We start from the raw sequence: 14,824 nt of genomic DNA on the forward strand, positions 1-14,824 counted from the left end.
ATCAATTTTATTTTCTTACTCATTTGCGATCATTACAAGAGAATCTGTTATTTGTTGAATTAATTATAATTATTTTTTATATATATAATATACTAATAATAAAAAATAATATACTATAATAAACCTTTTATTACATATAAAATTTTCATTTATTTTTTCAATAATAAAATTTTTTTTCGTTAAAAAAACGTCTCATCCATTCGCAATCATTACGAGAGAAAGTGTAATCATTATTAATAGTAGTAATGTTACATAATTAGATTACTATTATATAAATTATATTTGCAATCGTTAAGAGAATCTGTAATAATATTAGTAATAGTATTATATAAATGTTCGAATACTATTGTGTGTATATATAAATAATGTTATATAAAATTTTTATTTGGCTATATTAGTCACTTAGTATTAGTGATAAAAGTAATATATAAATTTGATTATTATATACATATATATATATATATATATATATATATATATATATATATATATATATATATATATAAATAAAACAATATTTAGGGCCACCATGCTGTTTATTTCAATTTCCATCAATAAAAAAAAAAAAATAAAAAAATGACCGAGTCGCACTACAAAAACACCTCTACACGTATGACGAGATCATGGAAAGACCGGACAGCAGGACTGCTCTTACAGAGTTTTCAGTAGAACTTCAAATCGTACTTCAGGTAGGTTAAAACTCCGGTTCGCTACTGTAGGAAAATAGTTCATTACCTTCTGCTGGAGGGTGAATTTACATAGGGATTGTGTTAATGAAGAAAAAAAGGTGTTTTTATTTAAAAAAAAAAAAGAAAAGTGGATTCCGGTTAACAAAAGGTGGCCTAAGTACCAACAGGCACACTCACGCGCTCACACGCGCACGCTCGCACATCGTTTTCACACCTAATCAGGGCCTTCTTTTAAATATCAGTGTTTTTAAATAACGTCTCCTTCGCAGCGTGGGAGCGGAGCGGCGCGGCACTGAACACCGACAAGGCTGACCTTCTGTTCATACGTTCATTCATCCATACAGGGAATAACTTTCGTCCGTTTTATATACAACCAGATTTACGACGGGTTTTTTTTTTTTTTTTTTTTAGAAACAGTGAATGAAACCGACATAAATGTAAGAAATAAAGTCAGAGTGAGCGTGCGGAAAATAAACAGCGACGTGGTCTTTGAGTACGGAGAACGTCTTCATGGGGTACACGAATCGATGAAAGTTCAGTTCAGCTAAGAAAAGAAGCAGTTCGGGGTCTTCAGCTTTGTAGTGGAGGCTCTGTGTCTGCTGTCGGGGTGTGCTGTGTTTCCTCAGGTGTCTGTGAGAGCTCCTCAGCAGGGCTGTCTGGTCCAGGCCTAGAAGAAAAGCAGAGTCAGGTTGATTCAGTGATCCGAGGCACAGGGATGCAGGCGCATTAAAAGCCCAGGTCATAATTACTAAATCTTTATGGAAGACGAGAAATAAAACACAAAAAGGAATTCATTTCTTTTGTGTCATTAACATTTTACCTCCTGTAGACAAGAACACTATAAAAGTGTGCTTTCTGAACATCAGATTCCACACACTCTCTCAATCCAAATACATCATTCTGTCTCTCCTTTTGTCTCGCAACCATTTGCATTCTCTCTCCATCCATCCATCCATCCATCCATCCCTCTAACAGCCCACCATCCATCTCCTCTCTCTCTCCATCCATCTACTCTATTCATCCATCATCTCTCGCCATTATTCCACCCATCCTCTGTATCTATCCAAACCATCTTCTCTCTGTCTATCTATTCATCCATCCAACTTCTCTTTCTCTCTCTCTACTCTCTCTACTCTCTGACTTGAAAAAAGCTTCTTGACTTGACTCTACTTACTTCTCTATCCATCTATACAACTTCTCTCTATCAGTCTTCTTTCTCCGAATCTATTGATCTTCCTCGCTCTATCCATCCACAGATTTTCTCTCACTCTCTATTAATCCATCCATCTCTCCATCATTCCACCCATATTCTCTCTTTATCTCACTCTATTCTTCCCTCTTTATGAATTTATCTCACTCTAGCCATCCATCCTTCCACCTTCTTTCTCTATCCATCTATCCAACCATCTTTTCTCTCTCCATCAAATCCATCTCTCTCTATTCTTTTATCTTCACTCTCAGTCCATCTGTTCATTCATCCATCTAATCATTTCTCTTAATATCCGCCCATCCATCTTCTTACTCAATTTATTCATATCTATCTATCCATCTATCTCGCTCTCAGTCCATCTCTCTCTCAGTCCATCTCTCTCTCTTTATCAGTCCATCTATCTATCTCTCTATCCATCCATCCATCCATCCCCCATCTTCTCTCTTTATTCATTTATCTTGCTCCATCTATCCTCCCATCTTTTCTCTTTCCTAATCCTCCTTTTCTCTCTCTCCACCTCCCCTCTTTCAGATTTGTAATGAACTTTTCCTCTCTAGTCGGGGATTTTGTTGTTCGTTATCTGTATATCCACGTATTTACCTCTGGTTGTTCTGGGGTTCGTTGTCACTCTGCTCCTGCTCCTCTGCAGGCTTCGGGTCCTTTGATTCACCTTCTGAAACCACGTCCTTTTTCTCAGCCTCTGACTCTCCGTTCACCGGTTTGGAATCTTATGATCAGAAAAAATAAAAACAAAACAAAACAAAAACACACATCAGGGTCAATCCAAACACACTCTCCTCAGGGTCAGTGGCAAAGTTCAAGATCATCATTTCCAAGACACAAAACATCAGGAGAGGTTTTAATGCCATTACGTCATTTGAACTATTTTTGAAGGATTGGCAACTTCAGGCACACTTTATAGCCAAAAGTATTTGGACACCCGACATTCCCAGACATAACGTGGTTCTTCCCCAAACTTTCCACGAATCTTGGGGCACACAATCGTTAAGGACGTCTTTGGAATGCACGAGGAGACCCAAATTTGTTAGTGTGCACAAAGCCAGGAAGATATTCTTTACACTGGCTGGAGTTGAAGATCTCCTGCTATAGAGCTCTGATCTGAACACCCTTTTGTCTAAAAGAATCTTCACAAAATTGAGTGGAACATCTTCCCAGAGGAGTGGAGGTTATTAGAACAAAACGGGGACTAAACGTGGAATGAGACGTTCAAAAGGACATATCTAACCTTTCTCAGGTGTCCACAAACGTTTGTCTATATAGTGTAGATAGATATACAGGGCAATACAGAGAACTGGATGAGTGGAAAAGTGAAGAAGTGACTATGGGAGATCACCTGCGCTTGGTGGCTCTGTTTTATCCTCCCCCTCGCTCTTCTCCGCTGCTTTTGGTTTGTTGATCTCCGATTTCCCAACAAACTGGAGTTTTAGCTTATTATACACCTCTGTAGCCTTTTCCATCACCGCACTGCTGGCCTTGTATCTGCGAATCTGTTGGAACAGAGACCCGAGATGAGTTCAAACCGGACACTTTATACGTAGCAGCATGCGACTCATGTTCTAGTTAGATGGCATTCTGTAAAAAGTAAACCATAATCTATCCTGAAGGTCTTCGGAGTGTTAAAGAAGACAAAAAACGAGGTGTAAAAAAAAAAAAAAAAAAAAAAGATAACCCATTAGGTTCCAGAAAAGAAACCATTCTCTTGATTATCACTTGATGTTGCATGTCTTCTTCATGATCTGGAGCTCAAACCAGATGCCGTAAAATTCGACACGTGAGCGTGAACATGAAAAGCAAACCTTTTTCAGTGTGGTGATGACGTCAGAGTTCTTCTGTAGGATCTGACTGGTGACCGGTACGGCGCTCAGGTCCTCCAACGCCTGGAGACATTTCTCAATGTCCTGTAACAAAAAAGAAAGAAAATAACGATGCTGAATTCTCGATTAAGGTTCGTCAGAGGGTGTTGATGTAGACGTCTAAAACTGGAGCTCTGATAAAAAAAGTTCAAACACAAACTAAATCTCAAAGTTTATCATTATTAATATTATTATTATTGTTAATATTTGGACGGACAAAATTTTCTCCAGGAGTCTCCATCTGCTACACTGTGTGCTCAATAGTATTGGGACACCAGACTTAACCCCACACACTGTACGTGGTTCCTCCACAAACCACACGTGGTTACCACAACGTTACTGATCAGATGTCATTTGATGCTGAAGCATGAAACTCTCCTTTCACTTGAACTAGGAGACCAAAACCTGCTCCAGCATCACGATATTTCATTAAAAAGTTATTTTAAGGAAAAAAAAAGTATTTAATAAACCGAGGAACATGAAACCTACCGGGTTGTCCACCTTCAGTGCAAATTTAATGTCCGTGTGCAGCTTTTGGAGTTTTTCTTCTGGAGACGGCTCTGAAATAAAGCAGAATTGAAAATATTGGCGGTTGGGGGGGGATTATTATATCCGATACACAGTAGATGATGTAGCATACAGACCTTTTTTCTTCTCCACTCTCTTCTCGGGTGGACGCTCAGGTCTTCGTTTTGGTTTCTCAGGCTTGGACCTGGTCAGGAATATGAGTTCCGCATCAACTCAATTGGTTTAATGTGAAAATAAGACAGATACATTTATACTATATGGACAAAAGTATTGAGACACCTGACTTTTCCAGCCATATGTGATACTTCTGGAATAAATTTCCCCTTTAGCACAAAAATCCAGCTACATGAAGATCTGCTTTACATAGGATGAAGTGTAAGATCTCCTGCTATAGAGCTCTGACCCTAAACCCTATTGAACATGAATGTGAATGCTGACTGCACCCCAGACCTCCTCAACTCACCTACATCAGTACCCGACTTTACAGTAACAGTAAATGAGAACTACAAGTAAAATAGGATCTAAAAAAAAAAAAAGCGACAATCTTATGGTCATGTGTCCGCATACTTTTGGCCCTACACCTACAGCCATCTCACCTCGTTCGGTGTTTCTCCTCAGATCGCTGCTCCTTCTTCTCCTTCCTCTCTCTTTTCTCTTTCACCTCCTTCTTTTGCCTGCCTCTCTGGCCGTCTTGAAGTTTAGCTTGCTTTTTCACCTGAGAAGAAAAAACAGAGGACATGATCATTCTGTCTTCCACACCCCCTACTTTCACCTCCCCTATCCGTCTCTCGAAGCGTGATCTTGCCTCCGGCGAAGAATCGGAATCCGACGGCGCAGGGATGGGAGGCGGCGGCGGTTTCTTGGACCTCTTGAGAGGATGGTCGTCCACGCCTTCGTCCGAGCTGCTGCCGCTACTGCTGTCCCGCTCTTTTCTTTGCACTTTGCTCTCTTTGTCCTTCTTCCTTTTCTCCTCCTCCTCTTTCTCTCTCTCCCTCAAGCGGCGAATCTCCTCCGCCTCCTCCTTCTTTTTGCGCTCCTCCAGCTCTCTCCGCCGCTGCTCGTCACGTTTCTTCCAGTCGCTGATTTGGTCCGATTCGCTGCCGCTGAAAATACGAACCGAAAAAAACAACAACAAATTCAACCAACCTGAACAGAAAGCCATAATTATCTTCATCGTCAGTGTGAACGTGTCGTGCCCACCTGTCACTGTCTGAAGAAGAGGAAGCAGCTCTTTCCGGTGCTGGTTTAGACTTCCTTGCCCGTGGCTTTTGTGCTGGTTTTTCTGTAAAAAAAAACAAAACAACAACAACAATCTTTAGGCTTTAGTTCCTTGAGTCATTGAGAACATCATGAAGACACTAAACCATGTTAAATACACTAAAGTGGACCACTAGCAGGTACGGGTTTCACCTTTCTTGCGTGACTGTGGAGCTTTCCTAGGCGGAGGATCTGATTCAGACTCCGACTTGGATCCAGACGGAGATTCAGACCCAGAGATGGCCGGCCGTGGCTTCACATCTTCAGAATCGCTCCTGTCCCGCTTCTGGTCCGACCGCGAACCTGAATCCGACTCGGAATCTGAGGACGCTTTCTAAAGGAGATGAGAAGATACGGGGACAGGTGCATCAGCATCGAACATGAACATGTTGTTGAACGTGAACATGTGATGACTGCATCGTGTCGCACCTTCCTCCTTCCTCTGCCCGCAGGCTTCCTGCCTCCCCGACCGCCAGACTCCTTTAGTGGAGTGAAATCCTGAAAAGAGAACACAGACCAGCTTAAATAAAAATCTGTGACGTATAAGAGTGGAGGAAGGTGCACACAGGTGGACTATGTTCTATGTAGGAGATGCAACCTGAAGGAGATTGGAGACTGTAAGGTGTTGGCAGGGGACAGTGTAGCTAGACAGCATCGGATGGTGGTCTGTAGGATGGTTTTGGAGGTGAAGAAGAAGAGGAGGAGAGTGAGGACTGAAAGAAGAAAAAGATGGTGGAAACTGAAGGAGGAAGAGTGTAGAGTGAGGTTCAGGGAAGAGGTCAGACAGGAGCTCGGTGGTGGTGAAGAGGTGCTGGATGATTGGGCATGAGGAAGGAATGAGGAAATGCAGGAGAGCATAAGGAGAAAGAGGTTGGAGAAACAGAATTGGGATCGACAGAGTGATGAGAAAAGTAGGCAGGAGAACAAGGAGATGCAGCAGCAGGTAAAGAGGGATGTGGCGAAAGCCAAGGAAAAGGCATATGAGGAGCTGTAGGAGAAGTTGGACACTAAGGAAGGAGAAAAGGATTTGTAGCGATTGGCCAGGCAGAGGAACCGAGCTGGGAAGGATGTACTGCAACTTAGAGCAATAAAGGATGGAGATGGAAATGTGTTGACTGGTGAGGAGAGTGTGTTGAGAAGATGGAGGGAGTATTTTGAGCAGCTAATGAACAAGGAAAATGAGAGAGAGAGAAGGATGGATGATATGGAGATGTGAAGCTGGAAATGGATAGGATTAGTAAGGAGGAAGTGAGAGCAGCGATTAAAAGGATGAAGAGTGGAAAGTCGGTTGGACCAGATGACATACTGGTAGAAGCGTGGAGATGTTTAGGAGAGATGGCAGTGGAGTTTTTAACCAGATTGTTCAATAAGATTTTGAAGGGTGAGAAGATGCCTGAGGAATGGAGAAGTTTGCTGGTAGCGATCTTTAAGAATAAGGGAGATGTCAAGTCAAGAGGCTTTTATTGTCATTTCTACTATACACAGTGGTACACAGTAAAAACGAGACAACGGTTCTTCAGAACCCTGGTGCTACACTAAACAACAACAAACAAAACAACATAGAGCTACAACACAAGTTACATAAAGTGCATCGAGTGCAACCTGGTGCAAACAGTGCAGACAGACGACACAAGACAAGACACAAAACCCAATATAGCGCCGACCAGTAAACCAACTGTATACTTGATTATACAGTACTGTACGAGAAGACTGTAAAAACTATACAAACTAAAAACTAAATCCCAGAAGTGAGTATAAACAGAACAATGTAGTGCAAAAAATACAGCAGCAGTCGAAGGTGCAAAAAAACAGCATGTAAACAGTATAATACAATGATAAATGTGCAAAAAACAGCAGTTGAGAGTGTGGTACAGTCGAGAATAATAAATAATAAATAAATGAATGGTGGTGGAACGGATTGAGATGATTGATGAGTGTGTGTTAAGTGTTATGTGCAGACCTGCAGTAACTACAGGGGGTATTAAGTTGATCAGTCACACCATGAAGTTATGGGAAAGAGTAGTGGAAGCCAGGCTGAGAGAAGAGGTGACCATCTGTGAGCAGCAGTATGGTTTCATGCCGAGGAAGGGAACCACAGATGCCTTATTTGCTTTGAGAATGCTGATGGAGAAGTATAGAGAAGTATAGAGAAGGTCAGAAGGAGTTGCATTGTGTGTTTGTGGATTGAGAGAAAGCGTACAACAGGGTGGAGAGAGGAGCTGTGGAGACAAGGTGAGGGAGGTGTGATTGAGATGGTTTGGACATGTGAAGAATGCTGAGGATGGAGCTGCCAGGACGGAAGAAGACCAAAGCGGAGGTTTATAGATGTGGTGAGGGAAGACATGCAGGTAGTTGTTTTGAAAGAGGCAGACGTAGAGGAGATGTATGGAGTCGGACGATCCACTGTGGTGACCTCTAATGGGAGCAGCTGAAAGATCTGTGCTTTCTGATCATTCTTCTGGAAAGATGTTTCACTACATTTGTGTAAAATCAGGAACTAATAATAGGTGAGAAAGTCAGGAGGTCTGGGGTGCAGTCAGAATTTACATTCAGCCTGTTCAATAGGGTTGGAGGTCTATAGCAGGAGATCTTTCAACTCATGTAAAGCCGATCTTCATGGAGATGGTTTTGTGCACAGAGAAATCGTCATGCTGGAACAGGTTTAAATCTTCCAGTTAAAGTGAAGGTAAAAATGTCATATTTAATTCCACATCCAGAGACGTCCTGTACAATTGTGTGCCTTCAACTTTGTGGGAACAGTTTGGTAAAGAATCACGTATGGCTGGAAAAGTCAGGTGTCCCAATACTTTTGTCCAAATATTGTATAAATATTGATTCACATCATAGTGATGAAAAATGACCCTGGTATATGAATAATTTGCAGACGAAAGGCACGTTCCGACACAAGGACAGACAGATAAAAAAATGAATAAAAAGAGAAAGACCTGGTCACTGTTTTTCCCAGAGTCGGATTCAGAGCTTGGAGACGGTTCAGGGTCAGAAGCAGATCCGCTCTGCTCTTCGTCACGGTCGCTGGATGAGGCTCGCCCTCTCTTCGCTGGTGGTCTCTGCGGAAGAAAAACCCAACAGTGTTATAAACACTCGACACGACTTTATTATAATCAGAGATTCAGGACGTCACAGGGGTCCCTGCATCACCCCAGAACATCTGAACTTTCACCTCTGACTCAATATTGACTTTTTTCCTGCTATATAAAAAAAAAAAAACATGGACTGATGATGCCTAATGTTTTTTCCCTGATAGAAGAAGCAAAAATAGTATACGAGGTGGAATCAAAAAGTTTGGCGACTCGCGTTGTTTACAACTTTATTTATCTACGTTTACACATGATCACCTTCAAAATAGTTCCCTTGCACAGTAATACAGCGCCTCCCAGAGGTCTTCTGGTACATGTCCTGGAAGTCTTCGTTTTGGAACCTTTCTGCGATTTGCACCGGATCTCTCGGTGCTTCCTGTGACTGTGCGCGACCAATGGAATGAGTGTGAACACTGATGTCTTCTCACTTACATCAGTACCTGACTTTACTAACAAGTGTGATCTCCAAAATCTAGTGGAACATCTTCCTGGACGAGTGGAGGTTCTTATAAGAGCAAATGGGGACAAATGTGGAACAGGATGCTCAAAAAGAAGCACCTATCAATCTAATAGTCAGGTGTCCACAAAGTGCAGATAGATAGATTCAAAACAACCCCAGACTTGAGACTTTGAGATACCTTAGCTGCCGGAGCTTTCCGTTTCACTGCTCCTCTGCCTTGATCTTCACTTCTAGATCCCGATTCCTCGCTTCCTGATTCGGCCTTCCTCGGGACCACTACCTCTTCTTCGTCTTGTGCGTCGCTTCCTGGTGCAGGTTCGTTGTCTTCGCTCTCGGACGAGCTGGCAGTCTGAACATCAAACGGCTCAGTTAAGTTTAAGAAGAAAGAAGTTCTGACATGCTGAACCATTAGAAAAAGTGGTTTCTGGAATGATTAGAATGCGAAGTAAGAGACTCACAGCAGGCGCGGTGTACGACGCATGTGGATTGTTCTGTATTTCCCACAATCCCTCATTAAACCCTTTCCGTTTGTTGGGCTTCCCGTACCGGTCCTGGTACTTCTCATAAGCGAAAAGGTCTTTCGGTGCGAGGAAGGCTCTACAGAGGCAGGGTGGGGAAAAAGAGCAGAACATCAAGAGTGAATAGATGAAGTCATTGAGCGGATTCAGGAAAAGGAGAACTTTATGAGAGGAGAACTGGGGTTTTAGAACTTCTCACGTCGCAGTTTTTTTTATATATATATATATATATATATATATATATATATATATATATATATATATATATATATACATAAATACACATACAGTGGATACGGAAAGTATTCAGACCCCCTTGAATTTTTCACTCTTGTTATATTGCAGCGATTTGCTAAAATCTTTTAAGTTCATTTATTTTCCTCATTAATGTATTTAGATTTCAGATTTATAAAAACAAAACTGAAATATCACATGGTCCTAAGTATTCAGACCCTTTGCTGTGACACTCATATTTAACTCAGGTGATGTCCATTTCTTCTGATCATCCTTGAGATGGTTCTACACCTTCATTGGAGTCCAGCTGTGTTTGATTAAACTGATTGGACTTAATTAGGAAAGCCACACACCTGTCTATATAAGACCTTCCAGATCACAATGCATGTCAGAGCAAATGAGGATCATGAAGTCAAAGGAACTGCCTGAAGAGCTCAGAGACAGAATTGTGGCAAGGCACAGATCTGGCCAAGGTTCCAAAAATATTCTGCTGCACTTAAGGTTCCTAAGAGCACAGTGGCCTTCATAATCCTAAAATAGAAGACGTTTGGGACGACCAGAACCCTTCCTAGAGCTGGCCATCTGGCCAAACTGAGCTATCAGGGGAGAAGCGCATTGGTGAGATAAATGCGGCCAAGTACAGGGATATCCTGGATGCAAACCTTCTCCAGAGTGCTCTGGACCTCAGACTGGTCCGAAGGTTTACCTTCCAACAAGACAATGACCCTAAGCACACAGCTAAAATAACGAAGGAGTGGCTTTGACTGTTCTTGAATGGCCCAGCCAGAGCCCTGACTTAAACCCAATTGAGCATCTCTGGAGAGAACTAAAAATGGCTGTCCACCAACGTTTACCATCCAACCTGACAGAACTGGAGAGGATCTGCAAGGAGGAATGGCAGAGGATCCCCAAATCCAGGTGTGAAAAACTTTATAAAAAGACTCCTGGCTGTATAAGATTAAAAGGGGGCTTCTACTAAATACTGAGCAAAAAGTCTAAAGGACCATGTGATATTTCAGTTTATCTTTTTTATTAAATCTGCAACAATGTCAACAATTCTGTGTTTTTCTGTCAGTATGGGGTGCTATGTGTACATTAATGAGGAAAGAAAATTAACTTAAATGATTTTAGCAAATGGCTGCAATATAACAGAGTGAAAAATGTAAGGGGGTCTGAATACTTTCTGTACCCACTGTATAGAATATAAATCCATTACATAAAATCGAACCAGTTTTAACGTGGTGTCAGATCGATATACAGGACAGTAAACAACGTTAGGAACAAACTGTTCTGTCTAAGAACCTGCGAGGAACAAACCTGCGAGCAACCTGCCTTTACTTACGTTTCATGGGTCCCGAAAAAAAATATGGGGATTTTATTGGGTGGCGGTTTTACAGCCCCTTCGGCCACATCTTCAATCTGGAACAGACAAAAGCACAAACATGGACCGTATTAGAACATTTACATGTACACGCTCAGAGCAAATACATCTTCAGGAACCCCGAATGATGGAAAAAACATTGAGTGATTTCCCCCCACTCCAAAAACACTCTTGACAAACAAGCTGAGGAGAAGAGCATAAAAAAAACCAATCAAACCCTTGCAGAAGACAAAACACAAGTTCAAACCCTGTCAGCCGAGAGCAGGAACCTGAGGCTGCAGCAGGAACTCATAAAGAACACCTGAATGATCGGGTTTTCAATTGTTGGATTTGAACTTAATCTACTGTGTGCTCCTGTGAACACCACGAGGACAAAGATGAAGCTCCTACTGTAACAAATAAGAGCAAATAATGTTTTTTTTAATAAAATTAAAATGTTATTTGACAAATTGGGCACTTTTTGTTACATTTCTTCTTCTTATTATTATTATTATTATTATTATTATTATATGAAGTTATCTTCATTGCAACCTTTCAGGCTTCTGGTAGCTAATCTGCTACCTGTCCGTCTCCCTGTGCACCAAACCTGCACACCTGAAACCCAGCTTCACCTTCTCTATATCATCTTAATGGGGCAAGAAAAAAACCCACACGTCCTGCAAGACACGAGCAGAACCTTGGAGGAGATCGAGCTGTGGGTGTGTGGGTGTGTGTTCACCAACAAACCGCCATCCATCCATCATTTAGCTCAGCGGATCCTAATCCTACCCGTATCCGACCAACCCCGCCTCCGCTTGCGTAATTGGCCAATCAGCTGAAAGTTTGAAATCATGCGCAATCAGCAAATGGACGCGCGAAAAACCGGACACGGTGAACCAATCAAAACACAGGAAGGGGGCGTGACTCGGAATATGGGTGCGTTTTAAAAGAAAATTAAAAAAGCGCCCCCAAAACCTAAAATGTCCACTCGGTGTGTGTTGGCTTACCCGAGCCGGCCAGTGCGGGTAGCCCTTCATTTTGGCGAACACCAGATCCCCGGGTCGGAAATTGTGCGGCATTTTGTCGCTTCTTTATGCTCCGGGGTGCTGTTTTTCTAGATTTATCTCTGGCAGTGGTGGTGTTTGAAATCTCCCCGTCTGCAACCGAACCATAGAAACCTCCACAGCGCGACGGTTCCGGCACCAGCTTCCGCTCACACGCAGCAACAAGCGGATGTCCCGCCTCCCCGGCGCGTCGATTAGAGAGTCTGCCTGTCAATCATGCCCTGAGCCAATCAGAGTTCTCCGTGCGGCGTTCTCCGTACACAAGGGCTCGAATAAACCTGAAAACGCTTCGAAAAGCGACGGGTGAAGAGAAATATTTATTTTGGGTTTGTTTGTTTTTTAAGGTTAAGTGAATTAAAAATATATTTTTAAGACTGATGAACGAAACAATTATTTTCAACATTGTACAATAATACTGAAGACATCCAAACTATGAAAGAACAAATATTACAAAATTATGAAGTAAACAAACACACACACAAAAAAAACACCCCAGAATGTTTTATATTTTCAGTTCTTCCAAGTAACCACCTTTTGTTTGAGAGCTTTTCACATTCTCTCAGTCAGACTCATGTAGTTGGAATGCTTTCCCAAAGGTGTTAAGTGCTTGTTGGCTGCTTTTCCTTCACTCCTCCTCCAACTCATCCCAAATCATCTTAACTGGGTGATTCTGGAGGCTAGGTCAACTGATGCAGCACTCTCCTCTATGGACAGATATCTCTTACTTAAACTAGCAGGTGTGTTTGGGGTTGTATATATGAGTTGCTCAGGCGCTCCTGGTTCCATAATCTCAAATGACTGTAAAAGACTGTAGAAAAAACATTTCTCATAATCACACACTCCAGTGTTAATGTAATTTCTCACTCTCCAGTGTTCTGTATTGTTTAAAGACTATAATCAAGTCAAGGTTATTTTATTTCTATAGCGCTTTTCACAACTCTTGATATCACCCAAATGAGGATGAGGTTCCTCTTTTGAGTCTGGTTCCTAGGAAAGAGAACTGGTGAACTGGTATCAGGATCATGGGCTCCAAAGGCTGATGATGCTCATTAGGAGTGAGGGCAAAGCCAGTCTGGTCAAATCCTACACAAGAGCTAGCAAGTGCCACCTACATTGGAGCGTCACAGCTTAGTGTGTATAAAGCTGCAGAGCTGGACAGAGGTCAAAGAGCCCACGCTGAACCGTGTACACTAGCTAGAGCTCCTCAAATTAAGAGACAGGAGTAGCTAGACAGAACCCCAATTGGAAAAAAAAATTCGAGACACTGGGTAAAATGTAGATAAAAACAGGATACAATGATTTGCAAATGTCATAAATCCACATTCTATTCATAATGGAACATAGAAAACATATTGAATGTTTAAACTGAGAATATATACTATTTCAAGGTCATAATGAATTTGATGGCTGCAACACCTCCCAAAAAAGCTGGGACGGGGGCCATATTTACCACTGTGCAGCTTGTCTTGTGTCCGTATACATCTGGGAACTGAGGAGAGCAGTTGCTGAAGTTTTTGGAGAGGAATGTTATCCCATGCAGTATGTGTCTGATACAGGATTCTGCCTGCTCAACAGTTCTGGGTGTCCTTTGTTGTATTTTACGTTTCATGATACGATATATAGATAGATGAGCATTAATTAATCCCAAAGAGAAACTGTCAAATTGTTAAAGGAATATGTAAAGAATATGACAAAAAAAAACTATTCTTCTGATCTCAAACCTATCAAGGGTGAATGTGATGTAGAGACACAGCACACCTTCACATTCAAAGAAGCCATGCCTTTAACAATCAAGAGCTGTTTTAGGAGCACAGAGACGACCAACATAGTAGTAGGCAGATGGGTTTAATGTTATGGCAGAACTGCATGTACCTCCTCCTCATCATCATCATCATTGTGAAGGGTTAGCTCAGTGGTTAGGATATTGGACTTCTGGTTAAAAGGTCGAGTTCAAATCCCAGCACCACCAAGTTGCCACTGTTCGGTCCTTGAGCAAGGCCCTTAACCCTCAAGTGCTCGGTTGTATTATTAACAATTATAATTAAATTATTAAATTATTATGCCAAAAAATTTAAATCATTATTATGATTAGAGTCAACTTGAATGTCATTGCACATGTTATGGTACAAGGCTACAAAATACAGTTAGCATTTAACCAGAAGTGCATTGGAAGCAGTGTACATTATTTACAAATGTACAGGTTGTTAAGACTATGATATGTTATAGATATGAATAATATGAATATAAATAAACAACATACGGTAAGCGCATTATGTTATTATTATTATTATCATTATTATTATTATTATCATCATTATTAGGAGTTAAAAAATGAAATGCTAAAACCCTATTGTTATTGTAGAGATTATCATTATTATTATTATTCCCCCCAAAACAGGTCGTGCAGACTAAACCGTAAAGCCGTAGAGAGTTGAGACTTGGCTAGATGGTAGAGCTCAATTTGGGAAGAGGTTGATGAAGTAACAACCCAGTTGTCCAAAGGGGGGCGCTACAGTCAAAAATATATATTTT

At 41.4% G+C, this 14,824-nt stretch overlaps 1 protein-coding gene across 2 annotated transcripts; it reads right to left on the minus strand.

Annotated features, from left to right (window-relative positions):
* Nucleotides 1–517: 517 nt before the first annotated feature.
* On the minus strand, nt 518–13,095 carry hdgfl2 (HDGF like 2). Of its 2 annotated transcripts, XM_083559184.1 has the most exons (17): nt 12,824–13,095; nt 12,236–12,579; nt 11,211–11,287; nt 9,575–9,713; nt 9,295–9,465; nt 8,504–8,626; nt 5,988–6,056; nt 5,712–5,892; nt 5,502–5,583; nt 5,107–5,404; nt 4,898–5,016; nt 4,418–4,485; nt 4,263–4,333; nt 3,717–3,818; nt 3,254–3,407; nt 2,500–2,626; nt 518–1,356 (listed from the first exon to the last, which is right to left on the minus strand). In XM_083559184.1, the coding sequence occupies exons 2-17, from the start codon at nt 12,305–12,307 to the stop codon at nt 1,260–1,262; spliced, it is 1,950 nt and encodes a 649-aa protein (XP_083415310.1). In that variant the 5' UTR covers nt 12,308–12,579; nt 12,824–13,095; the 3' UTR covers nt 518–1,259. The 2 variants fall into 2 exon arrangements, with proteins under 2 accessions (XP_083415310.1, XP_083415309.1); XM_083559183.1 differs by having other exon boundaries at nt 4,898–5,404.
* Between the last annotated feature and the right edge of the window lie 1,729 nt (nt 13,096–14,824).

Source organism: Silurus aristotelis (assembly GCF_946808225.1).
Source record: "Silurus aristotelis genome assembly, chromosome: 13".
NCBI classification, from domain to species: Eukaryota; Metazoa; Chordata; class Actinopteri; order Siluriformes; family Siluridae; genus Silurus; species Silurus aristotelis.